Raw genomic sequence first — 18,711 nt, forward strand, 5'->3', positions numbered from 1 at the left:
ACAAAGATGCAATGCTGTTTAGAGAAGCTGGAAATTTAGAAAAAAAAAAACAGCACAACTTTGAGCCTAAACTGACAGATGCAATTGGTTTCCATAAAAGCAAAGAACATTACTGAGGAGAATAAATAAATGAACCAAAGTCAATTGCATGGTAAAAAAGAGGCTGCTATATTGCAGTAGCAAAAATCATTCAGACAGGCCCAGACCCATGTAAATAATCAGGCTGATTTAATTTCTGACTGCCTACATCTACCCTTACAAAGTTTTTCTTTGAGCCAAGTATCAAAACCACTACAGCATTTAAGCCACAAAGCTAGGGTGGAGGTCACAGGATGATTGTGTCCCTGGGGACAAATAGTCCTCCTATAGCTGGATCTGTCTCCATACAACCCACGTAACACTTGGGCCTCTCCAGTTGAGTCCAGTTCCCATATTACAAGGCCATAAACTGCTTTATCAGCTGCTATCTTAGCAGTATTCAGGGCCAAATCCAGCAACATCTGTAGGCACTCTAACAGTGGTCTATACATACTCCACATACAATGTTACCTAGTGCTAAGGCTCCCTGGGCGTATAGGTTCCTCAAACAAGGGATCCAGAAACACTGTAAAAAATGTGTCCGAAATTATCTCCTGAACCAGCAACTGTATCACGCACCTTCGCCGACTCCAGATCCCGGACAGACTCCTGAAGCAAAAACCTTCTAGTATGCTTCAAGGGACCCCGTGGGCGTTCTCCTTTCCTGTAACAGCCCACTGGTTATGGTTACTTCATGTTATGGTTACAGTTGGTTTATGTCATCTGGGAACTTGCACCTATATACACCTTGTAAAATGGGCAGGAGTCTCTGAAGGTCTTTTATGGGCAAGTGCTCTAACCATTAGCCTTGTAAAGAAAGGACAAAGAGTACCTCAGTCTGTAACCAGATTAAAAAAAACCACCCAGTAGATACAACGCCGGGGAGCCCTGAGTTGTTCGTGTTGTTTTGGCATGTTCTCCTAATGCTGTGAACAACACTTCAGAGTAGCTCTTTATTCAGCTTCTTGTCATCTGAAAAAGAAAATACTTCAATACATTTTTAATGAATTTTCTGTAGTTCAAGATGAAATTTTCTCAGTTGAAAAACTAAAAATCTCCATAGAGCAAACAGAAAAAGTCATATAGGAAACATTTCCAAAATTGCAATAAATACTAGTGAGTATGCTTGGACACATTTCCCATCCTGGAATGCCTTTGGCATCTTGTCCCAACAGCTTCACGCCTGCTAGTTCTCCAGTAAGAGTCCCTTCACACCATCCCTTGGGCCAGCAACGTAATTCCTGTCCAAAGGCTTTCACCAGCATTAAAGCCAGCTCAGCAATACAGGTAAGTCCTCTGCTCCTCTTAAAGACTACCCTTCAGCATCACTTTCCAACGAAGTTGAAAACAAGCCTTTGATATATAATTTCTCTAAATCTTGGCTTAATCACATCAATTCCTGCCTTCGTCTTCCCTCGCCTAATAACATCAGGTTGTGACCAGTTCCTTCCCACTCTCACACTGGGACTACCCTTCACCCTGTGTCTTGAATTCCTCCTCCAGCCTCACTCAGCTGCGCCCTCTCCCAAGGTGAAGTCAATACAACTGCCTGCCTGTCTCTGCCTGCGCTGGCTGTCATCCTGACATGACACTTGCTAGCATAAGCTATGAAAAGCCACATGGGTTACATCCAGCCTATTCCCAGGTGTTCTTTCACTTATATCTGGAGCTGTCATTTGGTTGGTTTCCTAGACAATTTTCATCTTATCATCTCAGACAATCTAACAGGCTGAGCTGGTTTTACCTTTAATATGTTCCAGGTCAGAGTCTGCTCAGTAGATTAAAAGCAATATTCAGCATTTGAGACCAGGACTTTTTATTCAAGTAACGGCATACTTACCTGTCTCTTCTCCAGGACCATTGCAACAGAGCATCCCAGAATACACCTGTGAGACCCAGCCCTGCAGAAAGGAAGGAGGAAAAGGGCAGAAGACAGTGGCAGGCAAAGAGCCAGAACCCAGCTTCCCCAGCCGAGTCCTCCTTGGTTGTGGTGTTTCTCTTCTAAGAAGTATTAAGTACTATATATAGAACATTTTAATGGGAATCAAGAGCACCTATTCCCAGCTCAATCTCAGATTTTTCACAGGCCCCCAGCGAGACCACCCAGACAGCAAACCCAGGCTCAGCTCCCTTCCACTCAGACTGAAGATACACATACAACAGAAGTCTCATGCTCCTAACTACCAGGAACAGATCCTAGCGCTCTCAAGAAACACTAATCACGCCCAAGTACATGAAGAGGTATGAAAAATGAATTTAGGAAGTGATTTGCAACAGCCCAGAGCAAAGTTCCTAATTGCTTTCAGCCTGCAGACTGAATTCCTCTTACACGACCAGCAGCCAGAGTTCTGACTTGCATAAAACCTGATCCCAGCATCCACTGAAGTCAATGGCAACTTTCCCCGGATGCTAAACAAGCCTCATCTGTAGCCTAACAGCAGAATTTCCTGCCTAATCAATACAAGTGCCATTAATAAAATGTGGTGTGTGGGGCAGCAACATACCATACAGCATTAAGTGGCAGCAGCAGGACATATGAATAATTTGTGCACCAGCCTTAAAAAGTACAGCCACAGAAGCCAGGAGAAAGGGATGTAGAGTCTCCCAAATCTATGAACCAGCTGTGGTTGTCAAACAGAGCAGATTTCTTGGCATCAACATCTGTGCCTGAAGCAAGCAGCAGTTACAGCACTTTGCAGCGCTGTAAGCCATTCTGACAGCTCTCATCTCAGCCTGCAAAAAGATTTGATGGTCCTGGCCACACTTAGCAAAAGAAATGAGGGTGCCCTGCTCCCTGCCTTGCACTGGCCACCACACATACTGAAATGATTTCTCCATACATCTCTCTCTACACATATTTATTGCTAGGTATTTTTCACCCTTACTGAAACACAGTTTTTTGCAAGTCTATGCCTTTTTAATGCATGGAAGCTTTACCAGGCCCAAGCACAGAATATTAGAAAAATCACTTTAGGTCATGTAAAGAAGTAGAGCAGCTGACAACTGGCCCATTGGCAGGTAAGGCAAGGAGTAAGCACTGTTAGATTACCTCAGAGGAATGAGAGAGAGAGAGAGAGAGAATAAAGTGGGCACTACTAGTATGTGTATTATTTGTTTCTGCTGCTGTGAGAGAGGCAAGGTAATTTATTTTGCTTTTAGCTTATTAACATAGCGAGACACATCTTGACAATGATGCATCAGTAGACTGGTGTGCCATCTTAATAAATTATACAACAGATTATCAATCATCATATTGCTGATGAAACCCATCCCTTTATCCGTTCATATATAAAGCATCAGGTTGATTGAACCATTTAGCTAACATCAATATTCCAGCAATAACTGCAGGAGGATCCATATCGAAGAAGTTTACTATACTCCTTCCTTTTCCTGCTTCAGGCCACAATTAGAGACAACTGTTTAAGAACTCTCACAATTGTATTTTATTTGACATCAGCAATATACACTGGAGTATAATAGGAACAATTTTTTGCACAATCTTTCTTGCAAGATGGATTTATTTTCCAAATACATAGATGTTCATAATACAGGAAGGTAACAGTTAAGCTGCACAATAGCAAAACAAGTTGACAGCTATCAAACCACCTTTTAAGTTTGTTAGTATAGTCAGGTGACCAGCATTGAATATATGCATTCAAATAATCTAGTTAACCTCTGATTCTTCCAGTCCTCCCAGCCACATTGTTCCACGCAACAAAAAAGTGCACAAAGAACAGTGTAAAAACTCAACTCCAATGCTTCCCTTGCTTTGATTTCCTTTCATTTTTTCCCCATGTATGAGTCAATACAAAAGGGATAAACATCAGAATTTGGCATGGCACAGAAACTCTTGCAACATGCATCTAGGACAGTCACATATTGCAGTAGTAGTAAATTACTGACAGAGAAGTTAGGGGATTTGGGACTTTCCTAAGAGGGTGTTAAAGAAGCATTTCTATTATGCTGCTTTAGTGTGCATTTTCTGCATGCCACGGCTTTTACAGAAAACAAAGATAAAAATACTTCAAGAAGCTTCATATTTTTCACTGGGAGTATTCCTTACAATGTTTAAGCTTAAACCCTAATGCTTTGGTTACAATGGACAGGGCTTCACGGGAAAAGAAAAGCTTACAGTTAATTAAAACACCAGTAAATACCATCTTCTTGCTTTTTACTTTTTTCGGCTTAAAAATAACACACAGCTATAGCAGCTGCTGCACATCATGTAGAAATTTCCTTTTTCTTTTGGTTCCTCAGGTGGTACAGCTATTACACTTTGAATTAGCACAGCAGTATCCCCCAGCCTGCCTCTCTGACCACTGTGATTTGAGACAGCGAAAGAAAGGACGTTCCACATCATTTGTTAGATGGACCAATTTTCACAGCTCACAGAAGTGCCTCAGCAATTTGGGATATCAAAACTGGCAGGATTGGCAGAGCGCAAGGGCAGTAGGTAAAGGTAAGGAGAAACAGGAACTTGGGGCAAACATTGGGGGCTTATTTACTTATTACCAGCAAGTAAATACTGTGTCTGCAGCCAGGCTTTTAACATACTGTCACTGCTCTGTGTATTTGCTAGTGATGCAACACTCTTCACATACATCCAAGTCAAACGGCCCTTGTCACAGCAGCACACAGCACGAGCAGGCTGGCAGTGCTAGCACTCATCCAGAAAATGTAGAAACCAGAAAATCTTTTGTCTGCTCTACAACCAACTTGTACTTCAAGCATCCGAAGTGCTTTATGCCACAGCACTAACAACGGATCTTGAAACCCACGCAACAATCTTTAAAGACCACCGCTTCAGTACTCCAACCCTACCCACGCTGCTCGACTGTCAGGTTTCATCTGCCACCGGCACGAGCACATGCCGAGGCTCCGCTGCCCACCCTGGTGATGCTCCGCGCAGAGCGGGCGCGCAGCCGAGGGGCAGGCGTGCGAATCCTGCGCCGCCCCAGCCGCGGCCGCCCCCCACCTCAGCCACGAGGCAAGGCAGCAAAGGCAGGGACGGGTCCGGACCGAATCAAAACAGCGCAAAAGTGGCAGGACACGCTGAAGCGTGGGTTTAGTTTGTACACTTAGGGGGTTTTAAATAGCTAATGAGCAGCTCTCAAGCCTAATTCCACTCTTACGGCTTACCTCAGCAAAACGCCTAATGGTCTCCAGCCTCAGCTGTTCTTACCCAGAACTGGGATACCTTCTCCTGCTGAACAGATTGCTCCATCAGGACTAAATTTACACCTACGAAACCACGTTCCTAACTCAGCAAGGCCAGCACTGACCGAGTGCCTTCCTGACTGGACTGATGAACGGAACCTAAAAATTCCTAGGTCTTGTTTGAAAAGGCGTTGCCTCCTGCACTCCCCCCACGGCACAGCAGAGGGAAGATGTGGAAGCGTATAGGGAAGCTGTTAACTCGCGTACTTAGTAAGAAAAATCGAGAGTGTGAAGATCAAAGAAGGTCTTGTCTTTTACTCACGTATTTTCTCTTACCTGGTTTCACTATGTTTATGCATATGATATCAAGATAGGAAGTGAGAAGTAGCCTTTTTAAATCTCTCTACAAAATCCACCCACCTTCCGTTTACATATGATCTCCATATTCTCAAAAGAAAAAAAAAATACAATCCATGTATTTATGAAATGGATACTTAGCTAAGCATCTTTCGTACTGTGACATATATTAACTAGCTTAACAGAAAACCCACGTACATTCATTGTGTCTTACCTTCCTACGTGAAATGGCTACAAATAAAATTCACATTTTCAGTACAGAGAAAATATTTTGATAAACTACAGCTCATTTAAAAAGTTGTAACTAAATACTCTCCAAATGAGAGATTTTACTTGAAAACAAATGCTGTCTTTTTAATAAGCATAGAGAGTCTCCAGAAGTTGGCTTAGAAGTGTTTGCTACCTTCCCAAAGTTTGCAACAGAGCTTGTGATTTCCATGTGTGCAGGTGAGGAAACCTCTTTTTTTAAAAAAATAAACAAACAGAACTAGAGAAAAATTCAGCTTGATTTTCTTCTTCACAAATACACAACAAAACAGAGAAATGAGCGTCATAGAGAAAACCCCTTTTCCAATGTTTAAGCTGCGGGAGAAGTAGTAGGGGCATAACAACTGTACCTACAAAAATTCAGCGATGCAGTTCTGCTTCTGGGAAGGCCCACAAACTGCTGGCATGAGACTGTGAGTACTTACCAGGCAGCAGCACTAAGCATGCTCTGTTTCATTACCATACATGTACTTGTCACTCCCACCACTCTCCATATCAGAGCATTTAGCAGACATGCAAGGAGAAGACAAGACTGCAATATACCTTGGTCCTCCTTTGGGATGTTCAGTGCTGTTAGAGTGAGTACCAGCAGTGCTGAGCTGAAGGAAGAGTTTTCTTCAGCTTCAGGCTGCCCTATTTTGTACTCCAAGAAAGCATTTTCCATCCCACCCCTGTGCTCCGAGGACCCTGATGCCCCATGGTACAGTTTGGATGCACAGCAACATGGATGCATCCCAGCTGGCAGCAGCTGCTAGCTCACGTCTTTCCAGTCTTCCAGTCACTGCATCAGAAACCTGAGGACAGATTAATTTGTGCTGATCCTCGGGCAGGATTCGCAGTCGGTGTTGAATTCCACACTGCACTCAGCTGGTACCTAAGCTGCTTACTTGGAAAAGAGAGTAGAGGGCATTTTCATAAGTGGCTTAATTCAATATAAGATCTGCACTGTCTCTGAAAGAGGCAGTCTCACTCTCCTTCCTCCCCTCTATTTCTAACCATAGGTTCCTAACTTCTCCCACATCAACATAACAGCTCTCACGGACCCATACAGTGGGTTACAGACGCATCTTTGCCTTTCATGGGATCCACATTGTGCAAGTGCCGAGGTTGTGGATGTACATTTTCAGACATGTCTACCTTAAATGCAGCCACAGCCCACAAGCTGTAGTACTGACTGGATTATCAGAAATGCTCAGTACTAAAAAGTTCCCATGAATTCAGGTAGAGGAGTGAAGTCTTCAGATTTAGCAGGAAGGCATCATACTTCTAAAAACTGGCTGTTAGTGTAATAAAAGCTTTTTTCTTTTCTGCCCTCCCCCTTTTATAACTGAATTAAATCAGAGGCAGCAATCTCTGTATTCAGTCTCTTAAACATAAAGTAAGTTAAATGCTTTAAGTTCCACAGTGCTTCATTACTGAAAATTAAATATATGGAGTCCCCAAAAGATAAAAAAAAAATGTTACTGTTTACATTTTTGGTTGAGAAATGCTCTAAACCACAGGGAAACAGTAATACTTAATAAAACAATCTTTTTCCCTTACCATTCTGTCTCCCAATTCTTCCTGGCTGATGATGAAAATACCCTTTTTTTAATGAAAACAACTTCAATGGAACACAAATGTTTCTAAGAGGACATTAGCAACTTATTTTCTTTATTACTTTCTCATTATACTTATAATGAAGAAATAATTATTTCTAGGCTGTTTCCTGCCAGATGCTGTTCTAGTACCTCTAATAGGACATATCTTAAAATAACTGCTTGGTAGCAAGAAATTAATTTTTCATCCTTACTCATGTTTTCCCTTCTCTTCCTTTTCTCTCTCTTCAAATAACTTTATTGATTTGGGCTCTTTCATAAATTCTGGCCTGCATTTTCTATTTTTTTGTCCATTATTTGTCATTGATGTAATTCACGAAATCACCTTTGTGGAGGAAAAATTACTACAGAGGGCACCTGAGGTTCGAAAAAGCCTGAGAGCACCTTTTTTTTAATGCCAGTGGAGGCAGGATGAGAATTCTCAGGCTGTGGTTTCACACCAGCTTTAACCCAGCTCAAAACATCAATCCCAGCCTCCTCACCACCTCCTTTGTACCAGCACTAAGACAAGGAGCCTGATCAGAGAACTGATCCCACTGGTTACTAACCAGCCAAAAGACAACAAGACAAACTTGGTTTTTAGCTAGACAAATTATTTCGGCCAGCTCACCATGACCACACAAATACTTCTCCCCACACAAAGCAAGACAGTAAGGAAGAAGGTGGGAGCATTACCTTCAGTGGTAATACAGTTTTATGGTAGAGTAATCATGGTCTTAAAAAAACAAACAAAAAACCCCAAACACACACACACCCCCACCCCACCCCCAAAAAAAAAAAAACCAAACCCAAAACCATGGATTCTGCTTGTGGTCTGTCTGGTGCAGACTGCTTCAGACAATGGCAGGACATAAGCCAGCTCCAATCCAGAAGCCTCTTAAAGCAAATGTGTCCAAAGTCCTGCCCTGCCCCATATGCTTCATGAGCCCTTCAAATACAGGTTAAATACTCAAGGCCAGGATTTTGCACAAGTGGATTCATTTCCACCATGAACGTGCTGCTGGTATTGATCTGCAAAGGAATGCATCTATGAGACAACATGGTATTTTTATGTAATTCTACAAGAATTCTGGTTATCTGAAACTCTTCAAATCTCCAACACTGGTCTGGTGCCAGAGACTGTTGCCACAAATTAATAAAAAATGAAATGCATGTACATACAGAATCATCTATTTATGAAAAGTATGTTGTTATTCATTTGATGACTTGGTACATTCTAGCAGACAAGGAGCTTTTCAAGCTTGCAAACGTAAAGCAGACTGCAAAGTTACTGTCAGTAACAAGGTTAACTATCTCATACTTTGAAAGCACTTTGAAGAAATACTTGTACGTGTTCTTGACTTCCAAGTCCTCCATCCTTGTGCATCTTTACTTACCATGGAGATTAGCCACCAGCACAAGATGATGAGGCAAGACAAAGCAGTACTCGACTAAATTTTGTAATACATCAAGCTCAGAAGTCCAGCTGCGTGCTTCATACTGCCACCTGCTTCTACAAACCTCCAGTTAAGTTTTATCAAGGATGAAAACATATTCACAAATAATTATTATTCCTTTAAATGCTTCTTTATGCCATCAGATCACCCATAGAGTGCTACGTCAGTTAACAGCAACATGGCTACAACAGTCACAAAAACACACACCAAATGTTGAAGGAGATCAACAGGAAGATCACCAGCAGGAAATAACCTAGATCTCTGTGCTAGTAGAGGGTTAAATTCAGTAGTACTGTATTTTTCCTCAGGATCTTTTTCTTGAAAATAGAGATATGATAATAATTAAAAAAAAACCTACCTCACACAGTGCTTTCCATCCAGAAAGGTAATCTTTCAAAACAAGACTGCTTGCAAGTGCATCTTGAGCCTGTCTCCCTTACACTTCAGGGAATTCATACTATTTGAATGGATAGATATATATATGTATCCAGGCTGTGATCACATTAGTATTTTTAAATGCTAAAACTATGCTATTATTTAAAAAGAGCATTCAGTAATTGATGGGAGTTTGGATGGTTTTCTAAAAAGGGAATCTCCAAAGCTTTTTATTTTTGCTGATGTTATTTTTATTTTAAAGAAGCCATCACGCTCTCAGTTTCTCTTGCACAACAAAATGAAAATAGAATTATGACCAAAAAATGTAGTGAACGGCAGTGGATAGTAACTGGTTTGCTTTGAAGTCCTTTTTAGTGGAATAACATAAAAGGCATAAGAAAGTCTAAGAGATATTTGTAGATGCACTAAGTTACAGACCAGAAGGCAATGTTACCCAATTCTGAAATAAATACCTACCGCATTGTCTAATTCATGTGAAAACCAAATATGTTTTACAAATTCTACCAATTTTACAGTAATTGCATTTTTTGTTCCCTCCAGTTAAGAGCACAGACCGTAACATTAGCAAAGAAAGATCTTTCCAGAGTGCTCTGTACTTCACGCTACTCTCACCTGCTTGGGATGTGCCAAAAACTTACTTTCAGAGTCTGATTTACTCAGAACATGCTGAAACTGCTCACCACACTCATACTCCAAAAAAAGCTACATCTTGACTCCAAGAAGAGACCTACAAATGAAGACTGTACAAATTAACGCATATCAGACTTTCAAAATGGTGCATTTTTCCTTCCAGTAAACTTCCTGTTTAAAGTGCATCAAAGTCAATGAAAAACACGTACTGATTTCAGTGGATACCAGTACAGGTCCTTACAACAATATAAATATAAGTAACTTACCTTGGAATCACACAGTAAAAGAAATATAAGGTCTTGAAAAAATAAAAAAAAATGTATTTGGGGAGAAAAGATGCTATTGTCACTTAACTGGTTTCTTTTTTCCTGGACTTTTTCCTAGTTTTGGGGGGTTTAGGGGGGGTGGTTAATACTGACCCCCATAAGGCTGTTTACCCTTTGGATTTTCAGTGAAATTTTATTTATAGAGTTTTGCTCCTCCAACTTTATGCTGTACTGCTTTATGCTTGGCAGACCACGAAGAAAAGCACCTCCTATTCTCCCCACTTCCCACCGACCTGCCGCAAACTTACGGCCACATAGTTCTGCAGTTCTGTAATATTTCTACAACTTTGATCATCCTTGGCTTTATCCAAATCATCAGTAAACATTATACTTCACCTAGGCTTCTCAACACTACAGTTGCCTTTTTCCTAATCTGTTATTCCATGTTAGGATTAAATAAAACCACAGGCAAATTTTTTGTCAGCTGTCTGTACTGCAATTCACAACAGTGCTAGCCACACAACGCCTATCTATTTTAGCGCAGTCAAGCTGTACTGGCAAGTCCCAGGAAGACAAGGAAAAACTCACCAAAATTTCTTTCCTCCTAAATCTTTTGGGTCAAGCAAAAGTTCTGGAGCCTGGTGTGCAAAGTCCATGATCTACTCTGTCTTCTAAACAGATCTCTTGGAAGTTTTGGGGATTCAGAGGGAGAGTGTGCTACAGGAGAAAGCATGCTCCAGCTTCTCACACTGAGAAAGATTCTCCTAGGAAACCTCCTGTAGCATCTATGGGAAAATGTCCCAGGTGGCCAATATGTGTCTCTTACACAACCTGTGTGGTCATTTCTTCCATTCTGGCCTTCCCTCCACTTCCAATAGCACAAGGGACATGGCTTTGGATAAACTGGATAAATAAACACTGTATACTCTGATGTTCTCACACGGCACACAGACACTGTACTACAGCGTAAGGTACACCGCGGCCAAATGACATACAGGAGGTACGCAAGAAGTGGAAGGAGACAGAATTCTGTGCACATGGAAAAGCGGAGGTCATTCACTTTTCTGTAGAAATACTGGTTAAGTCCTATTTAAATAGAGTTATTTGGTTTCCCCAATTTTTTGCAAGGTCCATCCTGAACAATAAAAATGATGAGATGCCAAAGGCTACACTTCAACACTCTGTAATCAATAACTTTTAGCCCTCGTTAATAGAAAAGCTCTAATCATGTTTCTTATTAAATTATTGACCTCTTTCATTCAATTATCATATGGTCTACTTGCCTGGTCACAGAGTAATCTAGAACAGATGACTAAACACTTTACAAAGTCTACTTTTTTTCCACTTAAAAGACACGCGGGAGAAGAAATATGCCATCAACATCCATTTGATGGAGACAAGTCCATTTTATAGGAGGAGAAACAGACTCCAGTTCTGCTGATGAGCTCTAAGTGCTCAGGTCACCATGGAGGGTTGGGGTCTAGGTATGCCACCTTGCTCGGCTTCATTATTTTTGCAATTGCAGTGAAACCTGTTAATAGCGGGCTGATAGAAATTTGACCTTGCTCACAATTGACTATAAGATTCACTTCAGTTCCTGTGAAGGCAATCTTCCTGAACTGAGTTTTTAACTGGTTTTCTCAAATGACTGTGTTAGTGGTTGGGGCTGCATCACTGCAATCTGTGGGAGTTTTGTTGTTGGTAACAATGTCTCCGAGGAAACAGCAGTCAGTGGAGATCTATCTCTGTTTCCTGGTAAGGGTTTTTGGCTTTCTATCCAGTTTCCTTTCCTGTTGATAGCGATGACTTATCTGAAGTGTTTGGTTAGTTTTAAATCAGTATGGTTCTGTCAAAAAAAAAAAAAAAAAAAAAAAAAAGAAAAAATTGTTCGACAAAGCCAGCAGAAAAAAAAATAAAAATAGCTCCTGTAGAGTTCATCTCACACAAACCCATGCCTAATAAGCCATTTGGTCACTGAAATGACACCTGCAACATTCTCCCTTAGGATTTTAGTTAGCAGTGTTGAACATTTGGGCCACTATATTTAGTATATTCCTGCCTTTGTTTGTGCTTCTGAATTACACAGTATTCAGAACCTGCCAGTATTACTGAGTATACTGCAAGCTCTTCACTGTTTCTGATCACTCTGCAAGGAGATTAAATATAATGAAGAACCAATGTTAACAATAAATTCCTATTTACATTGTCTGTAGGTACTTTGGAAAGCTATTTATGGTAATTTCTTCATATGCTGTAACACAAAAATGTAGCACAGTACAATAAATTAGTCCTAGACTCATAATGAGATTTTTTTTTTATATATATCTCATTTTGAATGTAGGGATGCAAGTGTTGGAAGGTGCTTCAGAAATACATTGACAGATTAAAAATAGATTATTTTTTTTTTCTTGGGGTATCACTAAAAATTTCTTCCAAAATGGAAGCAGAGAAATAAATATTTGGAATCTATCAATTTTTGCAATCCTTTTTTCCTCCTTATAAGTCTTTAAAGTGAAACAGGAACTACAAAGTGAATCCAAGTAGCACATTTAGATTGATCTCGGTCAAACAGCCTGAACCAGTGTTGATCCTACTGAACAATGCACTGAGAAAGCTGATTATACAATCTTTATATGGGGATGGGTGGAAGGAAGAGACAGCTGTTTCTAGTGAATAGTTTAAAGCTCTGCCTGAGAGAAAACATCCTTGGTTTTCATCAGAGAGGACAGAAAAGAGTCATTTCAGTAACTTCTGGTGCAAACACTAGGCTCTTAACACAGAAGGCCATCATTCTTCATACTAGAAATACTTTATCGTTTGTGCAATTATGATCAATAATTACCATAGGATTAGCTTTGTTTCTTCCAGTTTAACAAAATTAATAAACAATCTCTTGTATACTATCTTCTATTCTGACAATCTGCAACAATGTGACCAAATTAGGGAAGAAACAGCTACAGCAACTAGAGATACATGCAAAGATGCAAATTACTGCAGATAGACATCTTGCATGGGTGCTCCATCTCCAGTTCTGTGCTATGGCAAGTGTAATGGTTTTCTAAGGACTGTTGTAATCCCAGACTTCTTCTAGATGTAAAAGACAAAAAGGAAAGGACCACACCTGGCCTTTTGAGAGCATCACTTAAGCAAAAAAAAGACTAAGGTAACTGTTTATATCACTACATCATAATAAAGTCATGTAAGACATTCCCACACCCTGTGTATTCTATCATTGACAATCCAATGCTATAGACAAAATAGCAGCCTGGGATCCATACTACATGCTGTAGTACACATCTCTTGCAGTCTCCCAGGTCCCGTACGTTAAAGGTCAGCTTCTCGGCCATGAACTGTCTAAAAGGTTTGGAGAGACAGAAAGAGGCACAAAGATACAGACATAGTTTCACCATTATGGGGCCTTTTTACTCTGATTCTTGTCCCAACATAGTCTAAGGCAGTCTTATGCATGTCCTCAATTACCCCAGTTGCTTGTGGTCTCCATCAGTCACTTGATCATTACCTGGACACAGAACCATTCAACACTCACCTGATTTGCCCCCCAGCATAAACCTTTGACAATAGGCTACCAATCTGCTATTCCAATCAACTGAAGCTAAGCATTAGTCCAGACCCAGGCACAGCCAGATCACAGCTGAGAATTTGGCCTTTGATTTTTACTTGTCACCTGCGCAGAAATGCTAACCATTTGCCTAGCCAGATGGATCTGGACAAACATTTTTAGATTTATTGCCAGCATATCTTCCACCCATTCTGGTGAAAAGAACATTTCTGATGAAGGTTTCTATCAGGTTTAAACTATTCAATTCTTTAATAAAGTTGCCTGCTTGCATATTGCAATTTGAGCCACTAAGGAAAGTGCCTATCTATGCCATAGCTTAAGAGAAACAAACAGATCATAAACAAACTTTTTTTCCCCAGGCTCCACCTAGAAATTTTCTTTTCTTATTTATGTCACAGCATTCCTTCACAAAAGGGTGTCTCTCATTCACTCAAAGATGTGCCATAGCCATGCTCATCAAAGCACAGGAAAATTTGTTTTGCTTAATTTTGAAGCCACTTTTAAAACTGTGTTGAAAATTTAACTTGACTCAAACATTATATAAGGGGTGGTGGTGGGGAAATATATGTTCAAAGGAAATCAGAGGAGCGTGACGGAAAAATGGGGGAGGGAACAACAACAAAACCCAACAAAGCATCCAAAGAAAGAAAAAAGAATTCAAATAAAAAGTTGAACATTGTGGGCCTGGTCCTCATCTACCAAAACGGATGTAATTTAGGAATAAATCCACTCAAGCTGGTCAGCAAGGTCAAAGAAGAATCACACACTTAAGATCACCTTACCAAACAAAAACCTCCAATTTTGAGAATTACATCGGATTTCAGATTTTACAATGTTCACTCATTCTTATTTTGGAGTGAGAATTTCCCAGGTTGCAACGCAAAATAATGCTTAGTAAAAATATACGGAGCTCTACAACTCCTTTGCATAACTTTTCTGGAGTTGCACTCTCCCAGGCTGGACTCTCTTTTCTTTTCCCACTGTTCATTTTCTTCCCCCTCATTTTGCCAATTTTAATCTAGCAGGGAAAGTCCTTGTCTAGCAAGCACTGTCAAAATATTCAGGACATGGACCTTGCACTCCAAGAATGCAATGCTGTGTCCAGACAGCAGTGCTGGGTGCCTCAGGGATTTGTAGTAATCAACATGCATATTCCTAGCAGTCAAGGTGTGTTCCACTGCACAGCTGTGCACCTCTGCCTTTGATTTGTTTCAGGTGCATATTCCTCCCAAAGGCAAGTTCTGTGTAGCCAGAGTAGTCTGTCTGAAGAGAGTGATGGTTCACTGCTAGCTGAAGGGAGGAAGACAAATCTGTTACCCATTACTCTGGTAGGAGTTAACTAATTATCCCCAATAACTCCAGCCTTTACAATGGGAAAGTAGCACACAGCTTTTATAAATAAGAATTATTGACCTTTTTAAATAGTTTCAAAAGAAGAAACTCTGCATCAAATGTGAGTATAATTTAGGAACTACTACATAGCAGCAAAACTACATTAGACTTTCCGATTTTTCCATGGTATCCTTGGATAGATACACCACCCAGTAGACCATGTTAAATGCTCCGAAGGTAACAGGAAATAAAATGCGTGCATATTTGTCTATCTTACTCGTGCCAGAATGGGCGGCGGGGGGAGCAGGTGGTGTGACAGCAGATGGCTTTGCAGATGCTCCTAATGTATTGGGTGTGGTGGTCTGAATCTGCTCCAGTCTAGATCCAAGCAAGTGCTGAATGGAAGGGGATCCAGCTGTGGCATGCTGGGATACAAATCCAGTTAAAATTGGGGTAGAAGGAGGAGCTGGAGGGGTAGCTCTTGCAGAAGATAATGTCTCTGATGCATTGATGCGTGTGAAAGGGTTGGGACTTGATGCAGAAAGGGAATGGGGTGTAATGTCAGAAGACCCCTGAGCTACAGAGGGAGGCTGGATGGAGCTGTGCCTTGTGTCAATTCGGCTCCCACCATCAGCTTCAGACTGTACTGTGGCATTCGTTCTTTTCCTCACGTTTGAATTGGCATCTGTACTCTGCAAAGTTACAAAAAAATACTAGTCATTCTTAAAATAAACACTTAAACAGAAGCAATGGAAACTTTATAATCAAGCACTATCAGAGTAATACTCACAAGTATAACCAGTAGCTTGATCCTGAGGCACAAAGATACTGCATGCTCATGAAAATAGATTTAATACATATAAAGCGATAAACAAGAGTTCCTTTTACCTGTGGCTGGAATACCAGGGTGGGGACATCTGATGCATCACACTCCATGTGATGTGGTACCTATGTAAACTTAATACCATGAGGCTAAGAATTCTTGGGTTAGAGTCAGGGTTTTTTTCCAGGCTGATGCTCAACATAAAATTCTCTGATGTTTACTTATTTCTCTGATGATATAAAAACATTCTAGATGCAACTTACCAGCCACGATGGTTTACTTCTGCTTTATATCTCCAGAAAAGTAACTAACATATATTAGGAACTCTAGTCTGTCTTCTAAAGTAGATGCTATTAAAACACAAGTATTTACCAAACCAAGTTACCACAATGCTGCTCTTTCAGAAATAAAGGCAGTGTTTTTTCACATCAACCACATGCAATAAGTTCTCCAGCTGCAATTGAACCAGTGAATAAATCAGTCTTTCATCAACCACTCTTTTCCATTAATTAACTAAGAAAAGTGGTAAACTCTCCATCACTTGATGTCTTCAGGCAAGTCTGGATGTCTTTCTGAAAGATACACTTAAGCCAAATAGTACTTATTAGGCTGGATGAGAAACCGAAATACAGATAAGGAAGTACAGGTGGGAAATCCAGCAGAGTTTAACATTTTACTGACTTCTGGGAGTGGGACTCAGGCTCTGCCTTTCTTCTCCACATGTAAGAGGAAGCCTAACATCTCCTGAACCTCCTTCTGGAAAGGTACCTGAAGAACAGACTTTTGAACCTTCAGCCCTGCACCTAAAATATAAAACATATTATATTTTAGATATAATATGTGAATATATTTTGTGCAAAGACTCACTGCTTTCCAAAAGACAAAGATTTAATGGCAGATAGGGTACATATACTCAACTGCAGCAATACAGGTCTAAATACAGGCAGGACCAAACAATCACTTTTTGTATATCGAAAATCACATTTTGCACCTCTCTGATGATACTGTTCCCAAGCACTGCCCTGCACCACACCTGCTGCTGTGCCTTTGGCTCCCTTTCCCTTCACCCCTACCAGAGAGCCCTGCCAAAGCTCACAGCACAAGTAAAAGGGACAGAAAGTGGGCAGTGATCTCTCTTCCCTCCTTCATCCAGCAGCAGTTCTATCCAGCTAAGTCCCAGAGAAGTAACAGAGAACAACTCAGGTGTTATTCAAGGTACTAGTACCTCGAGTAGTGAGAAGAGTGACAACCATGTCTGTCTGCTACATCAGTTGTGCCTGGCTGTTTAGCTAGAAGAAACAGAGAAATGGGAGCTGAAAAAAACCTGAAAAAATAATAATTAAAAAAAAAAAAAAAAAAAATCACTTGACATCTCCAGTACTCCCATCATGGCCAGAATGTTGGTCCTAAATCCTGTTAATTGCAGTACAAATCAGTGACTGGCAATACCGTTGGCCTGAATTTATCTGAAGCTGTCACAGCTATATGCCAGTTCATGGCTGATGTATTTGCCAGTTCATGGTTGATATATCAAAGAATCCCTCTTAGGTTCCAAAGTTTTCCTTCTTGCATAGAAGCGTGGCAATCCCTTTCATTTATTTTTCTGCATCTGCAATCCAAAGCAGCAGAGGACTGGAATAAACACCAGAGGAAACTGGTATTTCATGAAAGAAACACTAATTGTACTGTTTGAAAGAGAAGCCTGACTCACTCTCTGGGAAGTGCAGAAGTACACACAGGTGTGCAATTTGGATACTTTTCACATTAGGGTTGTCAATGACCCAGGAATAGTAAAGCAGCTATCAAGACTACTAAATTGAAATTATAAAGTACAATCAGGACAGGAGTGCATTTGCTAGAGACTTGGTAATACCTGATAGAGTATTGCATGTTTCTTGAAGGCTTGCAAAGTTAAGCAGATGCAAGTCATCAATGTTCACTGTCCAAAACAATAGCTCTGTGCTATGGAGAAGCTGGCACTAGAGTCATTCTGAGGAGATGAGTTTTACCTTCTACGTGCAGATCCTTGGACAATCTGGCTTTGCTCAAGTAAAATTCTCCCACCATAAACCTCTCAAGCAGTGCCTGGGGAGCAAAAGCTGGGACAGGGGTTGTAAAGTAGATCTGCACTGGAATGAAGACATGTCTCGCTTCCCTCCTGCTCTCTGCCTACATCGGACCAGTAGCTTAGAGGTGGTGCTGCTGGAGAATAGAAGTACCACATCTTCAATCACTCCAAGCGCAACCATAAAAGAATGGTCCCAAGACTAGAACAGAGAATTATGCGCAATTCACAGAGGCACCATTTAACACTCCTGCTCACTTGTACTGTCACCTGTTTTCAACAGCAACCTCAGTATCCTTCCCTTCTGTGCACCATCAACCACAGACACTGGTAAGACAGACAGGTAACAGCCAGGCTCCTTCTCACATTACAGTCATCTCCATTTCTTTTGTGGGAACCTGTTTCCATTGATACTTTTGCATAATACCTCCTCTTCTCCCCACTTTGGCCATCATCTACGTGACCAAATAAGACCTGTTGCTATTTAATCCACTACTCATGTCCCATTACAGTGTTTATTCTAGAATAAAGTTATCTATACTATTTCAAATGTAATAGTTTGGATTTGCATTCTTGAATATTGAACCTTGTCCTTGAAACGTACTGAAACAAGCACGTTTCAAGGAGAGAGATGTTACATTACACACAGAAAAGCAGGGGCTTTGGCCACTGCTGGGGCAGCCTGTTAACCATTAATACTCACTCTAACAGTGCTGGGACCAACTT

At 40.8% G+C, this 18,711-nt stretch overlaps 1 protein-coding gene across 2 annotated transcripts in view; it reads right to left on the minus strand.

The window, feature by feature from the left end:
* Window positions 1-3,497: 3,497 nt before the first annotated feature.
* Window positions 3,498-18,711, minus strand: part of LOC115344264 (gamma-aminobutyric acid type A receptor subunit alpha4) — a 50,809-nt gene continuing 35,595 nt past the window's right edge. Inside the window, exon 9 of one of the 2 annotated variants that reach the window (XM_030021256.1) lies at window positions 3,498-15,789. In XM_030021256.1, the coding sequence (XP_029877116.1) occupies window positions 15,256-15,789 (534 nt within the window). In that variant the 3' untranslated portion in view covers window positions 3,498-15,255. The remainder of the gene's footprint in view (window positions 15,790-18,711) is intronic. The other variant, XM_030021267.1, reaches the window with a different exon arrangement.

The sequence above is a fragment of the Aquila chrysaetos genome, chromosome 1 (genome assembly GCF_900496995.4).
Source record: "Aquila chrysaetos chrysaetos chromosome 1, bAquChr1.4, whole genome shotgun sequence".
In the NCBI taxonomy this organism is placed as follows: domain Eukaryota; kingdom Metazoa; phylum Chordata; class Aves; order Accipitriformes; family Accipitridae; genus Aquila; species Aquila chrysaetos.